The sequence below is a fragment of the Syngnathus leptorhynchus genome, chromosome 21 (genome assembly GCF_054491065.1).
Source record: "Syngnathus leptorhynchus isolate UIUO chromosome 21, UIUO_Slep, whole genome shotgun sequence".
Taxonomy (NCBI): Eukaryota; Metazoa; Chordata; class Actinopteri; order Syngnathiformes; family Syngnathidae; genus Syngnathus; species Syngnathus leptorhynchus.
The window spans coordinates 760,751-778,974 of NC_141215.1; the positions used below are offsets into that span (position 1 = coordinate 760,751).

The 18,224-nt window shown below is 43.7% G+C and overlaps 2 protein-coding genes across 2 annotated transcripts; both read left to right on the top strand.

Annotated features, from left to right (window-relative positions):
• Positions 1–8,714: 8,714 nt before the first annotated feature.
• On the top strand, positions 8,715–9,990 carry LOC147039977 (uncharacterized). The gene is made up of 2 exons (XM_085902667.1): positions 8,715–8,803; positions 9,118–9,990. Exons 1-2 carry the CDS (start codon positions 8,771–8,773, stop codon positions 9,988–9,990), a joined length of 906 nt encoding a protein of 301 aa, XP_085758793.1. The 5' UTR covers positions 8,715–8,770.
• Positions 9,991–10,041: 51 nt separating this feature from the next.
• On the top strand, positions 10,042–11,013 carry LOC147039978 (uncharacterized). The gene has a single exon (XM_085902666.1). The coding sequence runs from the start codon at positions 10,042–10,044 to the stop codon at positions 11,011–11,013; it is 972 nt and encodes a 323-aa protein (XP_085758792.1).
• The last annotated feature ends 7,211 nt before the right edge of the window (positions 11,014–18,224 follow it).

The window sequence follows — 18,224 nt, forward strand, 5'->3', positions numbered from 1 at the left end:
TGTGGCCGTAAGGTTGTTGGTGCCTGTCGTGGCGGCAATCCCCGAACCCGCTGGTGGACACCGGCGGTAAGGGATGCCGTCAAGCTGAAGAAGGAGTCCTATAGGGCCTTTTTGGCCTGCGGGACTCCGGAGGCAGCTGACAGGTACCGGATGGCCAAGCGGAACGCGGCTTCGGCGGTTGCTGAGGCAAAAACTCGGGCGTGGGAGGAGTTTGGCGAGGCCATGGAGAATGACTACCGGACGGCTTCGAGGAAATTCTGGTCCACCATCCTGCGACTCAGGAGGGGGAAGCAGTGCACGGTCAACACTGTTTACAGTGGAGATGGTGTGCTGCTGACTACGACTCGGGATGTCGTGAGTCGGTGGGGGGAATACTTCGAAGACCTCAATTCCACCAACACGCCTTCCATTGTGGAAGCAGGGCCTGAGGACTCTGAGGTGGACTCTCCAATCTCGGAGGTCGAAGTCACTGAGGTAGTTAAAAAACTCCTTGGTGGCAAGGCCCCGGGGGTGAATGAGATACGCCCAGAGTTCTTAAAGGCTCTGGATGTTGTGGGGCTGTCTTGGCTGACACGCCTCTACAGCATTGCGTGGACATCAAGGACGGTGGCTCTGGATTGGCAGACTGGGGTGGTGGTTCCCCTCTTTAAGAAGGGGGACCGGAGGGTGTGTTCCAATTACAGGGGAATCACACTCCTCAGCCTCCCTGGTAAGGTCTATTCAGGGGTGCTGGAGAGGAGAATCCGTCGGGAGGTCGAACCTCGGATTCAGGAGGAGCAGTGTGGCTTTCGTCCTGGCCGTGGAACAGTGGACCAGCTCTACACCCTCGGCAGGATCCTCGAGGGTGCATGGGAGTTCGCCCAACCAGTCCACATGTGCTTTGTGGACTTGGAGAAGGGGTTCGACCGTGTCCCTCGGGAGGTTCTCTGGAGGGTTTTTCGGGAGTACGGGGTGCCGAGAGTTTGGTCCGCATTTCCGGCGGTAAGTTGGATTCGTTCCCAGTGAGGGTTGGACTCCGCCAAGGCTGCCCTTTGTCACCGATTCTGTTCATAATTTTTATGGACAGAATTTCTAGGCGCAGCCGAGGAGTTGGGGGGTCCGGTTTGGGGACCTCAGCACCGCGTCACTGCTTTTTGCAGATGACGTGGTGCTGTTGGCTTCTTCACTCCGTGATCTCCAGCTCTCACTGGAGCTGTTCGCAGCAGAGTGTGAAGCGGTCGGGATGAGGGTCAGCACCTCCAAATCCGAGTCCATGGTTCTCGGTCGGAAAAGGGTGGAATGCCCTCTCCGGATCGGGGATGAGATCCTGCCCCAAGTGGAGGAGTTCAAGTATCTTGGGGTCTTGTTCACGAGTGAGGGCAGGATGGAGCGTGAGACCGACAGGCGGATCGGTGCAGCGTCGGCAGTAATGCGGACTCTGTACCGGTCCGTCGTGGTGAAGAGAGAGCTGAGCCAAATGGCAAAGCTCTCGATTTACCGGTCGATCTACGCTCCTACCCTCACCTATGGTCACGAGCTGTGGGTCGTGACCGAAAGAACGAGGTCCAGGATACAAGCGGCTGAAATGAGTTTCCTCCGCAGGATGTCCGGGCTCTCCCTTAGAGATAGGGTGAGAAGCTCGGTCATCCGGGAGAGACTCAGAGTAAAGCCGCTGCTCCTCCACGTTGAGAGGAGCCAGATGAGGTGGCTCGGGCATCTCATCAGGATGCCTCATGGACGCCTCCCCGGGGAGGTGTTCCGGGCATGTCCCACCGGTAGGAGACCCCGGGGACGACCCAGGATGCGCTGGAGAGACTACGTCTCTTGGCTGGCCTGGGAACGCCTTGGGATCCCCCGGGATGAGCTGGAGGAAGTGGCTGGGGAGAGGGAGGTCTGGGAGTCCCTCCTAAAGCTGCTGCCCCCGCGACCCGACCCCGGATAAGCGGAAGAAGATGAAGTTAATAACATACTGTAAATATGTTTTTAGAACAGCTTTTATTATTATAACATTTTTTATAACAAGGTACATGCTGTAAATGTTTTTAGAACTCTTTTCAAGATTCAAGATGAATTTATTCGCCATGTTTGAGCGTGCCAAACAAGGAATTTGACTTTGTTACATCACAGTCTCTGTTCAACATTTAGGTGACTAACAACACTCAGGACTTGTGAAAATGACAAATGACAATATTCTCAACCATCCCCTGATCTTAAACTCCCATGAGGGCAAGGAAAAACTCAAATCTCCGACTAGGGGAAGTGAGAAACCTTGAGAAGAAACCACAGATGGGAGGGTCCCTCTTCCAGGATGACCAGGCTGCAATGGATGCAGAGAAGACACATAGTGCAAACAGTGTAGACAATCCAAAAAGGTGTGGAGAGCAGGATGTTATTGTACAGCAATGACTCTGAGACTCTAAGAGTTGTGTGAGTTCATCAGAGCAACAGCCTGGGGGAAGAAGCTGTCTCTGTGTCTGCTGGTTTTGGCGTACAGAGCTCTATAACGCCGTTCAGAGGGGAGTAGTTCAAACAGACTGTAACTTGGGTGAGAAGGGTCTGTAGAGATGTTGCTTGCGCGTTTCCTGGTCCTGGACAGGTACAAGTCATCAAGTCTTGGATAGATGGGAGGTTGATTCCAATTATCTTTTCTGCAGTCCTGATTGTCCGTTGCAGTCTGTGCTTGTCTTGTTTGGAGGCCAATCCAAACCAGACAGTGATGGAGGTGCAGAGGACAGACTGGATGATGGCAGTGTAGAAGGTCTTCAGCAGCTCCCGCGGCAGGTTGAACTTCTTGAGCAGTCTCAGGAAGTACAGCCTCTGCTGGGCCTTCTTCCGGACAGAGTCGATGTGGCCGGTCGATTTCAGGTCCCGTGAGATTGTGGTACCCAGGAACTTGAAGATGTCTGAAGAGAGTATAGTATTACTGCGGATAGTGAGGGGTGAAAGTGGTGAAGGATCTCGCCTAAAATCCAGTCATCTCCACGGTCTTGAGCGGGTTCAGCTCCAGGTGATTTTAGCTGCACCAGTGAACCAGCTACTCCACCTCCTGTCTGTACGCAGTCTCATCACCGTCCCGGATCAGTCCGATGAGAGTCGTGTCGTCTGCATTCTTCAGGAGCTTCACAGGAGAGTCATCTGAGGAGAAATCGTTGGTGTAGAGAGAGAAGAGCAGTGGAGAGAGGACGCACCCCTGTGGGGCGCCAGTACTGGTGGTCCTGGTACCAGATGTGATGCTCCCCAGCCTAACACGCTATCTCCTGTTGGTCAGGAAGCTGGTGATCCACTGACAGGTGGAGGCAGGCACAGCGAGCTGAATGAGCTTCTGTTGGAGGATGTCAGGAGCGATGGTGTTGAACGCTGAGCTGAAATCCACAAACAGGATCCTGGCGTACGTTCCTGGGGTGTCCAGGTGGTGCAGGATTAATACTGTAACAATTTTCCTGTAACAAGGTACAATACTGTAAATATGTTTTTAGAACTCTTATTATTATTAAAAAAAATTATAAAAAAAAGTGTACGCATTGCAATTGTGTGGGCACTCTCTGCCTTCGACTGGTGCGTGGGCAACTTTTGTGCCATAATTCCCCAAACTGGAAGTTTTATTTTGAATTTTTATTCTTTTTTAATTTGGAAAAAAATCCCAGATGTAGTGAAACTGCAATAAACGAACCGCGATGTAGCGAGGGATGACTGTATTATATAGATTTATATTACTGCACTATGACTGACATGCTCTTTCAACATTCAGCTGATAAAGTCCATCAGCTCTTTGCGCTTCGAGTCCAAGAAGAGTGCCATTTTTTCCACGTATGTAGTAGCAAGACTTCCAGAAACTGCACTATATTTCCTTTTTTAGTAGCAGCTCCCACTGAGTACCGATTTCCAGCGAGCTATGGAACGCAGAGAAGATTATACATCTTGATATATTTTGCATCACTTATTGCGAAGATCATTTTCAAATTATGTAGTAGTAGTTAAGACTACTATTCCCAGCATGCTTAGGGATTCCCGTAAGGCATTGCATGTAATGTGGGCACGAGGTTCGGAAGTAAAGAGAACTCGAAGGAACACGTCAGTGTCCAGTGTGATCATTTTACATAGTGTCAGTAGTGGAGAACTGTAAGTCTCCGTGGTAGTTTGAGTGCAATTTGAACCGAAATTGACCGCTAGGAAGATGACGACTGAGCCCCGAGCGGAGTGCTAGCTTGTTAGCACGAGCACACAGGCAAGCGAGGCGAGCAACGATGCACCTGAGGTCCCACCCGTGAAAGAGAGAGAGAATCAAGATAGATGGCAACAGCTGTGCAACTGACACCCCCAGACCCATTTGACTTTTCAAGCCCAGTAGAATGGCCGCGGTGGATGCACAGATTCGAGATGTTCCGCATCGCAATGGCTTTCGACAATAAGGCTGACCAAAATCGAGACTCTCTGTGTGAAAATACAGGATATCTTCAATGTGAGCCTCTTCTACTGGGGCAAACCGATAGAAGATGGACACACAATATTTGACTATAATGTGGGTCTGAATGACATTGTCCAGCTGCTTAAACAGATGCCCAAATAGATCCTCCGGACAGCCCCCTGGCCAAGCAAGTATGGCATGCTCTTCCACCCCTTCCCCGGCCTTCGCAGTCCCTAGGCCCAAAAGCCCCGACCGCAACACCCTACTGCTGGAAACTTTCCCCGATAAAGACAATGACCACAGCGACACGGCCGAGCCTGCCGACAAGAGTAAGCTGAACACCGATGCCCCTGATAACTCAGCTAGCACAAAAAATGGCATCAAGCCTTCGAGTCCCATGTGCGGACACCTAACCGCTGACATCCAGCAAAAACACGCGAGTGGACCCGAGAATCAAGAAATACAAAATTAATCAACTAGTAGACTGCAGGCCTGGTTTGAAGCCTGTCTAGAAAAGGTGACCCACGCCCCAAAAGGACCCATCAAGAACAAGCTGAGACGGCCCCCTAAAAGGACTAACAGAAAGCTGGAGGGCAAGCAGGGACAGCAGCCCCTTGGCCCGGGCCAAAGCACGGACACTGTCAGGAATAACGTCGACACAATAAACTCCAAGAACTGAGCCTCCACGTCGCAGACGGACTCCACTGAAGAGGACGTCATTCACGTGAAATATGAAGACTACCCAGAGAAAAATAAGGCTGACCAAAATCGAGACTCTCTTTGTGAAAATACAGGATATCTTCAATGTGAGCCTCTTCTACTGGGGCAAACGGATAGAAGATGGACACACAATATTTGACTATAATGTGGGTCTGAATGACATTGTCCAGCTGCTTAAACAGATGCCCAAATAGATCCTCCGGACAGCCCCCTGGCCAAGCAAGTATGGCATGCTCTTCCACCCCTTCCCCGGCCTTCGCAGTCCCTAGGCCCAAAAGCCCCGACCGCAATGCCCTATTGCTGGAAACTTTCCCCGATAAAGACAATGACCACAGCGACACGGCCGAGCTTGCCGACAAGAGTAAGCCAAACACCGATGCCCCTAATAACTCAGCTAGCACAAAAACATTCACATTAAATATGAGGACTACCCCGAGAACGGTCTGGTGGCCGAGCATCTCCGCCCAGATAGGTCCATCCATCCATCCATCATGTTTTATCGTGGTGTTTTAAACATAATAGATTGTCATGAACTTTCTTTTTGCAGGAACTGGAAGAAGAGGCATTTCATGTTGTCGAGCACGTGGACGCCACAAAAAGGGTTCCACTGACTGAACCAAAGATTCCCCGATGGCCCTAATTTCCCCCCAGAGGGGTTTTTGTGATAATTTTGTTTTATTTTTTGTTCCATTGTTTGAATTTCTTGTTACTTGTTTCTTGTTGTTTAAAATGTTCTATTATTAAAGTTTAAAGTTAAATGCACAAATTAGTCATTTTTTATTTATTTAATTAAATCAATTTAATCTAAATTATGATATTTCACCATTATTATTATGTTTAGTTGTCCGTGTATAAATGGTGTGTTGCATCATTATATTGTATGTATTAGTTGTATCAATTCAATAGATGCTTTCAGTTTTTCCCCACATATTTTTCAGAAGATATTTTTTTTAATTATGATTGTCAAATCTGACAGGTGAGTCACGCCTTCATTCATCGATCAGCTGATAAAGACGTGCCGAAACATGTCAGGTAATGCAACCTAAAATACCTTGTTTGTGATAAAAGAACCAAAAAGTGATTGACAAAGGAAACAAAATGAACTTAGTACAACTATTACGAAAAGGTTATGGAGAACTGCGTCAAGGAATTTCGCCTCCTTGAAAAGATGACGAAAAAGCGAGCTCGCTACAGAAACCACCTGAGGTTCAATTTACGCTGCCGGAATGAAGAAGCAACGCCGGCCAGCCTGACAATCAAAAACCCGATCCCGACCAGGAACGCGGAAAAGATTATCAGGAGAGTGCAGATGACTCTGGTCAAAGAACGTATACGCTGCACAACCAACAAGCTCAACAACATCAACGATGAACTGCAGCGACTGATGGATAAATTAATACACCGGTATGCCCTGGACAATACCACTGAAACAACACTACACGGACATTTAGAAAACACACACGAACAGGAATTTGCTGCCACAAAAAAACGACACATCGGGAAATTGGACAGACTTATCGCACAAAAGAAGACACAACCGGACCACACACGCATCAACGATAAATGGATTCACAATATATCACGCCACAAACTCACCCAGGCAGAACGCAGCATACTAACAAAAGGACTCAACTAAGCGATCACACCCAAAAACATACCTCACGATGATTTCATTTTAGCCACAGAGTTAGCATGCGAAAAAATACATAATCCAGGACAAAAAGCAGCACTACAAAATGAAGTTGCAGGTATATTAAAAACGGCTAAATCACCACCCAGCAATATTACAAAACAGGAGGCAAAAGCAATGATCACCTTAGCAAAAAACAAAGACATTTCAATCCTCCCAGCGGACAAGGGCAGAACAACAGTAATTATGGACAGACATTTATGAAGAAAAAATGAAACAGCTACTGCAAGACGACACTTACAAAGTAATAACAAAAGACCCAACAGAAGACAAGAAAAATAAACTGAAAGCATTACTTAAACCATTACTCATTGAAAACAAAATAGACAAACAGTCATACAATCACTTAATACCTACAGCAAACATCATCCCCAGAATCTATGGTACACCCAAAATCCACAAACCAGGTACACCTCTACGCCCCATCGTAGACAGCATAGGGTCAGTCACATACAATCTTTCAAAAGCGCTCACAGAAATAATAAAACCATTATTAGGACTCACAGAACAACACTGCCAAAACTCAAAACAACTTGCCACAGAACTCACACACAAAGGTACAGAAAGATGAAATGTTTATATCACACGACGTCATTTCACTCTTCACAAAAACACCCACACAGGCCACCATACACATCGTGCACGACAGACTATCAGCAGACAGGACACTCAAGAGACGGACAAATCTAACAGCACAGGACATCACACAACTACTCCATTTCATCGCCACCTCCACATACTTCCAATACAGAAACACAGTCTACAGGCAAAAAGAGGGATTCCCCATGGGAGACCCTCTTTCTGCCATCATGTGCAATTTTTTTATGGAGGATTTAGAACAAAAAGCACTCTCAACAGCCCCGGATATATACAAACCCACACTATGGAGACGCTACGTAGATATTCTGGAAAAAACAAAAACAGGACACACACTGCACCTTACAGACCACCTCAACACCATAGACACCACTGGCAACATAAAATTCACTCACAAAGAAGAAACAGATCAATCCATTCCCTTTCTAGACATCAACATACACCACACAGACAACGGAGACATAAAAATAAAAGTACACAGAAAACCCACACACACCGACCAATACCTCCTCTGGACATCAGAATATCCCACTATACATAAACTGTCAGTAGTCAGAACACTATGCGAACGAACAACAATAATCACGGACCAGGAGGACAGAACACAGAAAAAAAAGCACATACAAAATGCACTCAAGAAATGTCAGTATCCACAATGGGCAATAACTAAAGGTGCAGAACAGGTAAAGAACAAAAAACACACAACACAGGGGGAAAGAAAAAAGAAAACACAAAGACAAGAACCCAGCGGTATGGTGACGTTGCCGTATGTGAAAGGCATTACGGAACGAATCAAAAGGGCCATGAAAAAATATAACATAAACACACCCATCAAACCACACACAACACTCCGTCATATACTGGTCCACCCAAAAGACAGTATCAACCCGGAAAACAAATGCAACTCCATATACGAGATACCATGCAAATCATGCAATAAATCATACATCGGGGAGAGACGGAGGAATTTCATCACCAGGAAAATGGAACACAAAAAGGAGTGTGAGAAGGAGACAGCAATAAGACAAACAAGAGCAATAAAACAGCGAGCAGAACATGAACACTACAAGTCAGTCATCACCGACCACTGTAAAAGAGAAAACCACATCATGGACTGGGAAAAGGCCAGAGTCATCCGCACCGAAGAAAATAAACATCAGCGTTGGATCAGGGAGGCCATTGAGATCCGTAAACGAGGCCCGAGGACCATCAACAGAGACGAGGGAGCCAACATGCTCTCTACCACCTGGAGCAGCATTTTGGAGAGGTGAAGGGACAGCAGAGGGCGTGACTCATCTGTCAAATCTGACAGGTGAGTCACGCCTTCATTCATCGATCAGCTGATAAAGACGCGTCACAACTACAGCAGTGACACTCTGATGAAGGCGGAAGTTCATGCCGAAACATGTCAGGTAATGCAACCTAAAGTACCTTGTTTGTAATAAAAGAACCAAAAAGTGAAAGAGAAGCATATTTATTCTCGATGAGCATAGGGAACGACGGTTTGCCATAAAAGCAATCCCTGCGGTACAGCTTGTTCCTTATTTGGCTATCAAATATTTCCGCACGATTGCTAGAAATAGGTGTCCCTAATGAGCATACAATGTCTCAAGACATGAATCACAACTTCACACATTTTTCTGAAATGCTTCAAGTCTTGAGCTTCATTTTGCCATCATTATATTAGAATGCTTTATTGTGTTAAAGTCTGACATTTTATTATCAGAGAAGCAATATGCAGATGACAATATCAAGCGGATTGATAGCACAGCATTCTTCATGCTGTGCTACTGTGGTGGCCGTTTGTCTACCGTCGATCATCGGACACGTAAGTATGGCTGCGGAACAAGAGGTTTGTACTGCTTCGTGCACCAACTGCACCCTTCTGTTAGAGAGGTTGTCCCTGCTAGAGGGACGTGTCCGCCAGTTAGAGCAGAATAGTGCGATAACAGTAGATGTGGCAGACACAGTCGCGGACTGTAGTCAGCCCGCTAGCCCCGTTAGCATTAGCCCCAAGCGGCTTGCTAATCGCGATGAGCCAGGTAAGACGCATAGCCGTCCAAAGTCATCTCGGTCTACTGGCCCTCGCACCTTGGTCATAGGTGACTCCATTACCCGAAATATCACGCTTAAAAATCCAGCCACGGTAATGTGTATTCCTGGGGGCAGAGCACCCGACATAGAAGCTAATCTTAGGGAGCTGACTCGCAATAGGACTAGTCAACAGCGTAGTTCCAACAACACTAGCTACTCTGATATAGTGATACACGTCGGCGCCAATGATGTTAGGATGAGGCAATCTGAGATCACAAAGAGAAACATAGCGAGGACTTGTGATCTCGCCAGAAAGATGAGTCGGCATCGAGTATTTGTCTCTGGCCCCCTGCCTGGGAGAGGCTCTGATGAGAGGTTTAGTAGATTAGTCTCCCTTAATCGATGGATGGCTGGGTTCTGTAAAAAGCAGGGACTGTATTTCATAGATAACTGGTCCTCCTTCTGGGGCCGCCCCGACCTGCTGAGGAAGGACGGCCTTCATCCTAACCGTGAAGGCGCCTTCACTCTTTCTAGAAATATAGATTACTGTTTGAGCCACTCATGACAGGTCACCTTAGAGCAGGCCGGAGCACAGGTGACTAGACCACCTGTCAGGATGGGTTTGGAGTCAGTTAAGTTAAAGTTAACTAGCGCTAGGCTAGACTTCCAGCATGCACATAGCTCCTTGTGTAGACTAGAGCGTCACAGTTTGAATAGTGCTACAGTACACATGAACACACTTTCTACTGAGGTGGCAGACAAATCCAAACGCTCCACCCCGACCGGTATAGCTGATGATATGGTGACTGTTTCAGATAATATTACGTGTGTACCAAATATTTACTATCAAATTCCTACGGTCGTATCGTCCCACCGCGCGAATAAACAATTGAGAGGTGATGTCAGGCCTAGAGAACACAACCTTACTTTCATTTCGTTCAAAACTCCTCTGATAAATACAAACCCTGACCAACCGATTACACTTAAACTTGGTTTTATGAATATTAGATCGCTTCATACAAAAGCGGTTCTCGTTAATGACCTCATCACGGAACATAATCTAAATATATTTGGTCTTTGCGAGACCTGGTTAAAACCTAATGAACTGCTACCGCTTAATGAGGCCTCGCCTCCAAATTTTGTGAGCTCGCATGTGGCGCGTCCTCGAAAAAAGGGTGGGGGTGTTGCCCTCATCTCAAATTCCGATCTTAGATTTACGCCTCGTTCGATTAACATATTTAAAACATTTGAAGTTCTCACTGTCCGATCCACCGCTTTACCGTCATTTTATCTTGCTGTTATTTACCGTCCACCTGGGGCTTACGCTAGCTTCCTGGATGAATTTTCAGAATTCGTGGCTGATCTAGTGACAAACGCGGATAATATAATAATCATGGGCGATTTTAACGTCCACATGAATTTACTGTCAGAGCCACTTACTTCGGCGTTTCAGACTCTAATTGATACGTTTGGTTTTACGCAAGCCGTACAGGTAGCAACGCATAAGAATGGTAATACCTTAGATTTGGTATTATCCCGAGGACTGGCAACCTCTAATATAACAGTACTGCCTTACACTACTGTTTAGTCTGATCACTACTTAATAAAATTTGAAATTTTAGTTCTTAGTCAAAGACAAGAGAGCAATCAGAATTATAGCAGCCGTAATATTAACTCCATGACTGCGACTGCGCTATCTGGGCTACTGCCACCAGCAACTGCCGTATTGCCCTCATATACCGGCTCTATTGATAATCTTACAAATGAATTCAATGCTACATTGTTAAATGCCATTGATTCTGTGGCACCGCTACGTCTAAAAACTCGCCGCAGACTGCCTACTCCGTGGTTCACAGATGAAACACGTTCGCTTAAACGATTAAGTAGAAAGCATGAGCGCAAATGGCGTTTAACCAAACTTGAGGTTTTCCATCAGGCATGGCGCGACAGCCTCCTGAAATATAAAGATGCGCTTATCTTAGCAAAAACTCGTTATTTTTCGCAGGTCACTAATCTCAATAAGAACAATCCAAAGCTAACACTACGCCAGCCAACTCCCGACAGCTCCTTTCACTCGGCTGACGAGTTCATGAAATTTTTTGCTCGAAAGATTGAATCCATTAGGGATGAGATCAAGATGACCATTCCGATCACTCAGTCGGGACCGCCGATTACCGGCGCCGACGATCATGCAATATCCCTTTCAAATTTTAAAAGCGTGTCCCTCGAAAGGCTTACACAATTAGTTAGTGCGGCTAAACAAACAACATGTTTACTTGACCCGCTTCCAACCAAACTATTTAAAGAATTATTTCAAATCTTAGGAACGTCTGTTTTAAATATAACTAATCTGTCTATCTCCTCTGGGATAGTGCCAACAGCCTTCAAAACCGCTATTATTAAACCGCTACTTAAGGGACCAAATCTTGACCCGGACTGTCTCAGTAACTATAGGCCAGTTTCAAATCTCCCATTCATAGCAAAACTGCTTGAAAAAGTAGTAGCGCAGCAGCTTATTGATTACATGGTCGCTAATAATCGATATGAATCTTTTCAGTCTGGGTTTAGAGCTAATCATTCCACTGAGACAGCACTTGCTAAAGTGACTAATGATCTCCTCTTAGCTATGGATTCAAATACTTCATCGGTATTGTTACTACTCGATCTTAGTGCTGCCTTCGACACCGTTGACTTCAATATTTTATTAGAGCGTCTTAAAGGTTGTGTTGGTATTTCGGGGTCAGCACTAGGCTGGTTTCATTCGTATCTATCAGACAGGACGCACCGAGTGGTCCATGGCAATGCGTCCTCTGAGCTCTATAAAGTTACGTGTGGTGTCCCACAGGGATCGGTACTAGGACCAATTCTATTTAATATTTATATGACTCCGCTTGGGAACATAATACGTAAATATAATATTAGTTTTCAATGTTACGCGGATGACACCCAATTATATATGCCATTATCAATGACAGATCCGCGGGACTGTTGTAATCTTGAGGCATGCCTTGCGGAGATCAAGCAATGGATGTCTCTCAACTTCCTTCGTCTGAACCCAGATAAAACTGAGATGTTGATAATTGGTCCAGCTTGTTATCAACATTTATTTAAGGAAACCGCTATAACTCTAGATAACCGTACTATCACTCAGAGTGATACTGTAACTAATCTCGGGGTAATATTTGACCAAACGCTCTCCTTTCAAAAGCACATTAAGAATATAACCAGAATAGCATTTTTTCACCTTCGTAATATTGCTAAGATTCGCCCAATCCTCTCGATCGGTGATGCCGAAATTATTATACATGCATTTATCACGTCGCGCCTGGACTACTGTAATGCATTATTCTCTGGTCTTCCCAAGTCCAGCATCAAAAGTCTACAGTTAGTACAAAATGCTGCTGCAAGGCTGCTCTCACGGACAAGTCAAGTCAAGTCAAGTTTATTTGTATAGCCCTAAATCACAAGCAGTCTCAAAGGGCTTCACATAGACAATCAATTGACAATAATTCTCAAAGCATCCCCTGATCTTAGGCTCCCAAAAGGGCAAGGAAATGAGAAAATTTGATCACATTACCCCAATATTAGCCAATTTACACTGGCTCCCGGTCCATTTAAGATGTGACTTCAAGGTTCTTCTATTAACCTATAAATCGTTGCATGGCTTAGCGCCTTCATATCTCGTCGACTTAGTTTTTCCTTATTTTCCGTCTCGTAACCTTCGTTCGCAAAACGCTAGTCTTTTAGTGACACCGAGGGCCAAGAAAATGTCTGCAGGGGCTAGAGCATTTTCTATTCGGGCTCCAGAGCTCTGGAATGCCCTGCCAATGGATATTAGAACTGCTACCTCAGTAGAAACATTTGAGACCCGTTTAAAGACGTATTTCTATGATATGGCCTTTAATTAACCTGTAGTAGCCGATTCGGCTGGAGTTTGTTTTGCTCCCTCTCCCCGACCCCACTCCCCCCACCCCTCCCCGGCTGGGGAGGTGGTTAGGTGACACCCAAGTTGATGACGGCTATCTCGATTCTCGTGGACCAATTCAGCATGAGGGAACTGCAGCAGAATAACCTCCTAGAGGACACTGCCAGGACAATCGAAGGCACCTCCGACAGCTCTTCGCTTTGGCCTGGACATCCACTTTTTGATTTCCATATTATGTATTTTGTGCCCTCTTTGCATCCATTGCAGCCTGGTGATCCTGAAAGGGGGATCCTTCCATCTGTGGTCCCTTCTCAAGGTTTCTCATGTTTCCCCTGGTAGGGGTTTTTGAGTTTTTCCTTGCCCTTTTGGGAGCCCAAGATCAGGGGATGCTTTGAGAATAATTGTCAATTGATTGTCTATGTGAAGCCCTTTGAGACTGCTTGTGATTTAGGGCTATACAAATAAACTTGACTTGACTTGACTTGTTAAGAAGGTTTTCTCATCATCACAAGGTGAATGGACCCTGACACAAAGTAAGGGCACCAGCACAAACACACCCAAGCAATTATGGAGACAGATTGACTCTGCAACACAACTCACATGACACTAACATCCAGCCTGAATGCACAGAGTCCTTTCTAAATAGGAGGTTCAATCAGTGCACCTGGTGGCACATCTGAAACCAATCACTGATGAAGGCGCTTCTCCCTGCACTGATGGGTTGGCTGGGTACGAGGGGCACGAATCAGGGATCACAACCAATCAGATCATATACGGCCTCAAAACATTGTAGGAGGATACATTTACGATATTTTTACCATTTGGAGGACACATTTACAAAATATTATACTGTAACATATTTTTGTGCAACAAGCAGTGCATGCCAAAGCAGTACTACTTCATGCAAACAAACAAACACAAACAAACAAACAAACAAACAAACCCAAAACAGTAGGATACAAACAATTCCATTCAAAATGTCAAGTTTCAACATGGAAATTAAAGTGCAAACATTGTTTGCTAAACAGGTAAGAAATCTGCAGATTAAACAGCATCCAAAACACCTCAGTGGGAAAGATTTGCATGATCACTGGCAGCTAGTGTCTTAAATAAGACTTCCATCCACGGAGGTGAATGAGAGCGCCTTAGAGTAGGACCGGGCGTGCGGAAAAGCCATGATAGTTTTTCAAACCTTCTGTGTCACTCCAAATCATTAAATCCTCCGTGTCACTTACAAACAAAGCCGCTAATGATGCCGGTAGTGTGTGGGGCCCTTCATCATCTTGTGATCGAATCCTTTTCTTTATGTAAACAACCGCCGCTGACTGTCACTTGAAATTCAAATTACAGTAATCCCTTGCTACATTGCGGTTCGTTTATCGCTGTACCAATTTTTGTTTTTTGTTTTGCCCATGCGCGATACCAGATAACGCATAATCACGTTTGCAAAAACAGGTACGATCTATTGAATTTTTTGGACTAAAGGTCACTCCGGAATATACGTTGCATTAGCCATAAAATGCGTGAATAAAAACATATGTAAGTCGCAGCGGAGTCGCATTTTGGGGGAAGTTTATTCGACATAATCCAACAACAAGAACAGACATGAACGAGCAACAACAGGCTAAACCAGGGGTGGGCAATTATTTTTTCCATGGGGCCACATGAGAAACTGAAAATATTGTGGAGGGCCGGCCAAAAGGCTGAACTCAATTCTTCATATTATTAATTGCATTTCTTTATAAAAAGCAGTAAATAACATTATTATTGACAAGCTGGTAAGAGTATATATCATAATTAAGTAATGAAAAAGTGAGTTTTCCTTGCAAAAAATGTCATTTATTCAATCAAATTTACCCAAAACAATGGTAAACAAAATGTGAACGTTTTTTACTATCTGTGACATTTATCCAATAAACTTAGATGCAGGCTATCAGGTAATCAATATCTCTGAAGAAAAGCATGTAATTAAATAATTAAATCACTAAAACAACATAATAAAAACACACTAAACATGCAAATAAAAATAACCACACTACAATTAAAATCATGCACAACTCAACCATAAAAACATGCTTTAAAACTTCTACCTTCTTACATTTTTAAATTCTTTTTTCTTGTTCAGTGAGAGAAATCTAGTCTCTGCTGTGCTTTAACGAGTGCATCGAAGTGAGGTTGCATGTCTGAGGTGGAGTCTCGTAATGCCGACTCAAATTGTAGTCTTTAAACACGGCGATCTGCTCCCCGCAAACTAAACACACGGCTTTACCTCCGACTTCAGTAAATAAATACTTAGCAGTCCAGTTTTTGTTGAAAACCCTGCATTCGGCATCTACCTTTTTTTAGCAGCGGGCATTTCTGAGGGCTTAAGTCTTGTGACTTGGACACAAGATTGGACAATGATCCAATCATGCGCACGTCTCGCACGCCTTGATATACGTATTGCGTCATCATGTACGTGAATAAAAAACAACTTCAAAATAAAAGCAACGCAGCTTCAGTCCATGCATCAAGTAAAATAAGAAAATATGTTTATTTTGTAATTTCCAATGAACCTTACACGGGCCAGTCAAAGTCAACCAAAGGGCTGTATGTGGCCCGCGGGCCGTACAATGCCCAGGTCTGGGCTAAACGATACGGTATGCTAACGTGACATAAACACAAACGAAGAGCTGAGAACGGGCTTGACGTAGCATTGACAGTTATCCAAATAAATATAACATAAATAACACCTTTATCAAAACATCTGTGTCACTCCAAATCATGATATCCATCAATCGTCCTTTATGTCAACAATGCCAGGTGTGCGCCACTGACGTCGGTTGCAGTTCAAATTATTCCACAGGCCCATATAACAATATATAAATTATATATCAAACTAGAAAATGCAATTTCTGGAGAAATTGCGTGTGAAGGCGAAGAAGCTGAAATTATCTTGGGGAATGCTTTTTGCATTAAGTGCATAAAATGATAATTATATTTAAAGATTTGGGGAATGCTACAGAATTATGTTGAAACTCGGAACAGGTTGAATTTGGCAAATAACGAAAGAATTAGAAGGGAAAAGCAAATTTCATATGATTGGACGTGAATTTCAAAGTTATAAATTTCAAATCATTGTTAAGTGAGAAGTTGTACAGTAGGTAGGCATAAGATGCATGAGCTAAATGTTGAAAGGGTTGAATTGGTGGCAAAATTAATAAATTAGAAAGGAAAAACGCTGTCTCGAACCTTGAATTTTCGAAAAACCAGTATGCAAGAAAACCAGTAAGCGAGTAAAAACAGTACATACGCAAGAAATATTAGTCAACAAGAAAAAACAGTCAGCAAGATAACTAGTAAGAATCAAGTCTGAATCTGTTGTTATTCGGCATAACATAACATCTGCATGACCGTGGGACGGTGGGAAACGAAATTTCGATCTCTTTGTGTGTCTTAACATGTGAAGAAATTGACAATAAAGCGGACTTTGACTTTTTTTTTACTTTGACAACATAACATCCACCAGGTGTCAATGCTGAGCGACAGTTATTAGGCATAAGATGAACAGTTTAAAGATGGAACATGTCGAAAAAGACATTGCTGTCCACAAAGCCCAGTGGAAAATAAGGATGCTGAGGACAAAGATACTGCTGCTTTGAGGTTGGGGATGCTTGAATAATCTGCAGCAAAATCAAAAACAACACCAAAAATAATTCCTCAATCCACATTAAAAGTAAAATAACATTGAGTTTCTTTAAAAGTTGACAGAATTACATTGCATGTCCAATGAAAAAATATGCATATCTCTTCAAACTTGTTATAAATGTAAGGCTGTGTGTGCAATTCTAACAGACAGAAATAATGAAGCCAGCTCATCTGCTCTGCAACATATTTATTTTCTGCGTTCTCTACTGGCAAAAATACATATTGCATTTAGACGTATGGGTTTCTTCCTCTAAAGGTAAAATACCATATGCTATACATTAAAATCATGTACTATACATTAATACCATTAACTACATATTAAAACAAAACTATAGCGACGGTATTTGCTATGAACAAAATAGTCAACTGGGTCACCTAAATCGGCAGATGAGGCTGCTGGTAATGATTTTCAACATCCACCAGGTGCTGAGCGACACAATCAACAGATAGGGAGTGTACTGCTTATCACCCAACATATTGAACATTTAGCAAAGTTTAGTAAAGACCTAGACTTTTTTTCTGGTTTTTGTTTTAGCTTATGTGGTTATCAAGACAACCCATGAAAGGAAAATTAAATATGTCCGAAGAAGTTGTATTTTGCTGTAGGAATAGTTAATAACAATTTATCATAATTAAAAAAAAATATTTGGAAAAGTATGGGAGGAAAAAATTTTAAAGCATCTAATTGAATTGATACATTGATACAATTGATACATTTAATATCATGACGCAACACAATTTATACACGGGCAACTAAATATAACTAAATGGTGAAATATATTATAATTTAGATTACATTAATTCAATTTAATAAAAAAACAACAACCAATGACTAGTTTGTGCATTTAACTTTAAACTTTAATAATCAAACACTTTGAACACAACAACAAACAAGTAACAAGAATAGAACAAAAAATAAAACACAATCATCATTTAAACCCCTCTGGGGGGAAATTGGCTTTATCAGGGAATCTTTCGTTCCACTGAATCAGTGGAACCATTTTAATATTGTTGGCGGCATCAACAAGCTCAACTTGTTCGCCTTTAATTTTATAAGCAACAACGTGAAATCCCTCTTGGTCCAGTTCCTGCGTAAAGAAATTTCATGACAATTAGATAGATAGAAACCTAAAAAAATTTGATTAATTTCATGACCATAATCACAACCACAATGATTTTACAGGCAA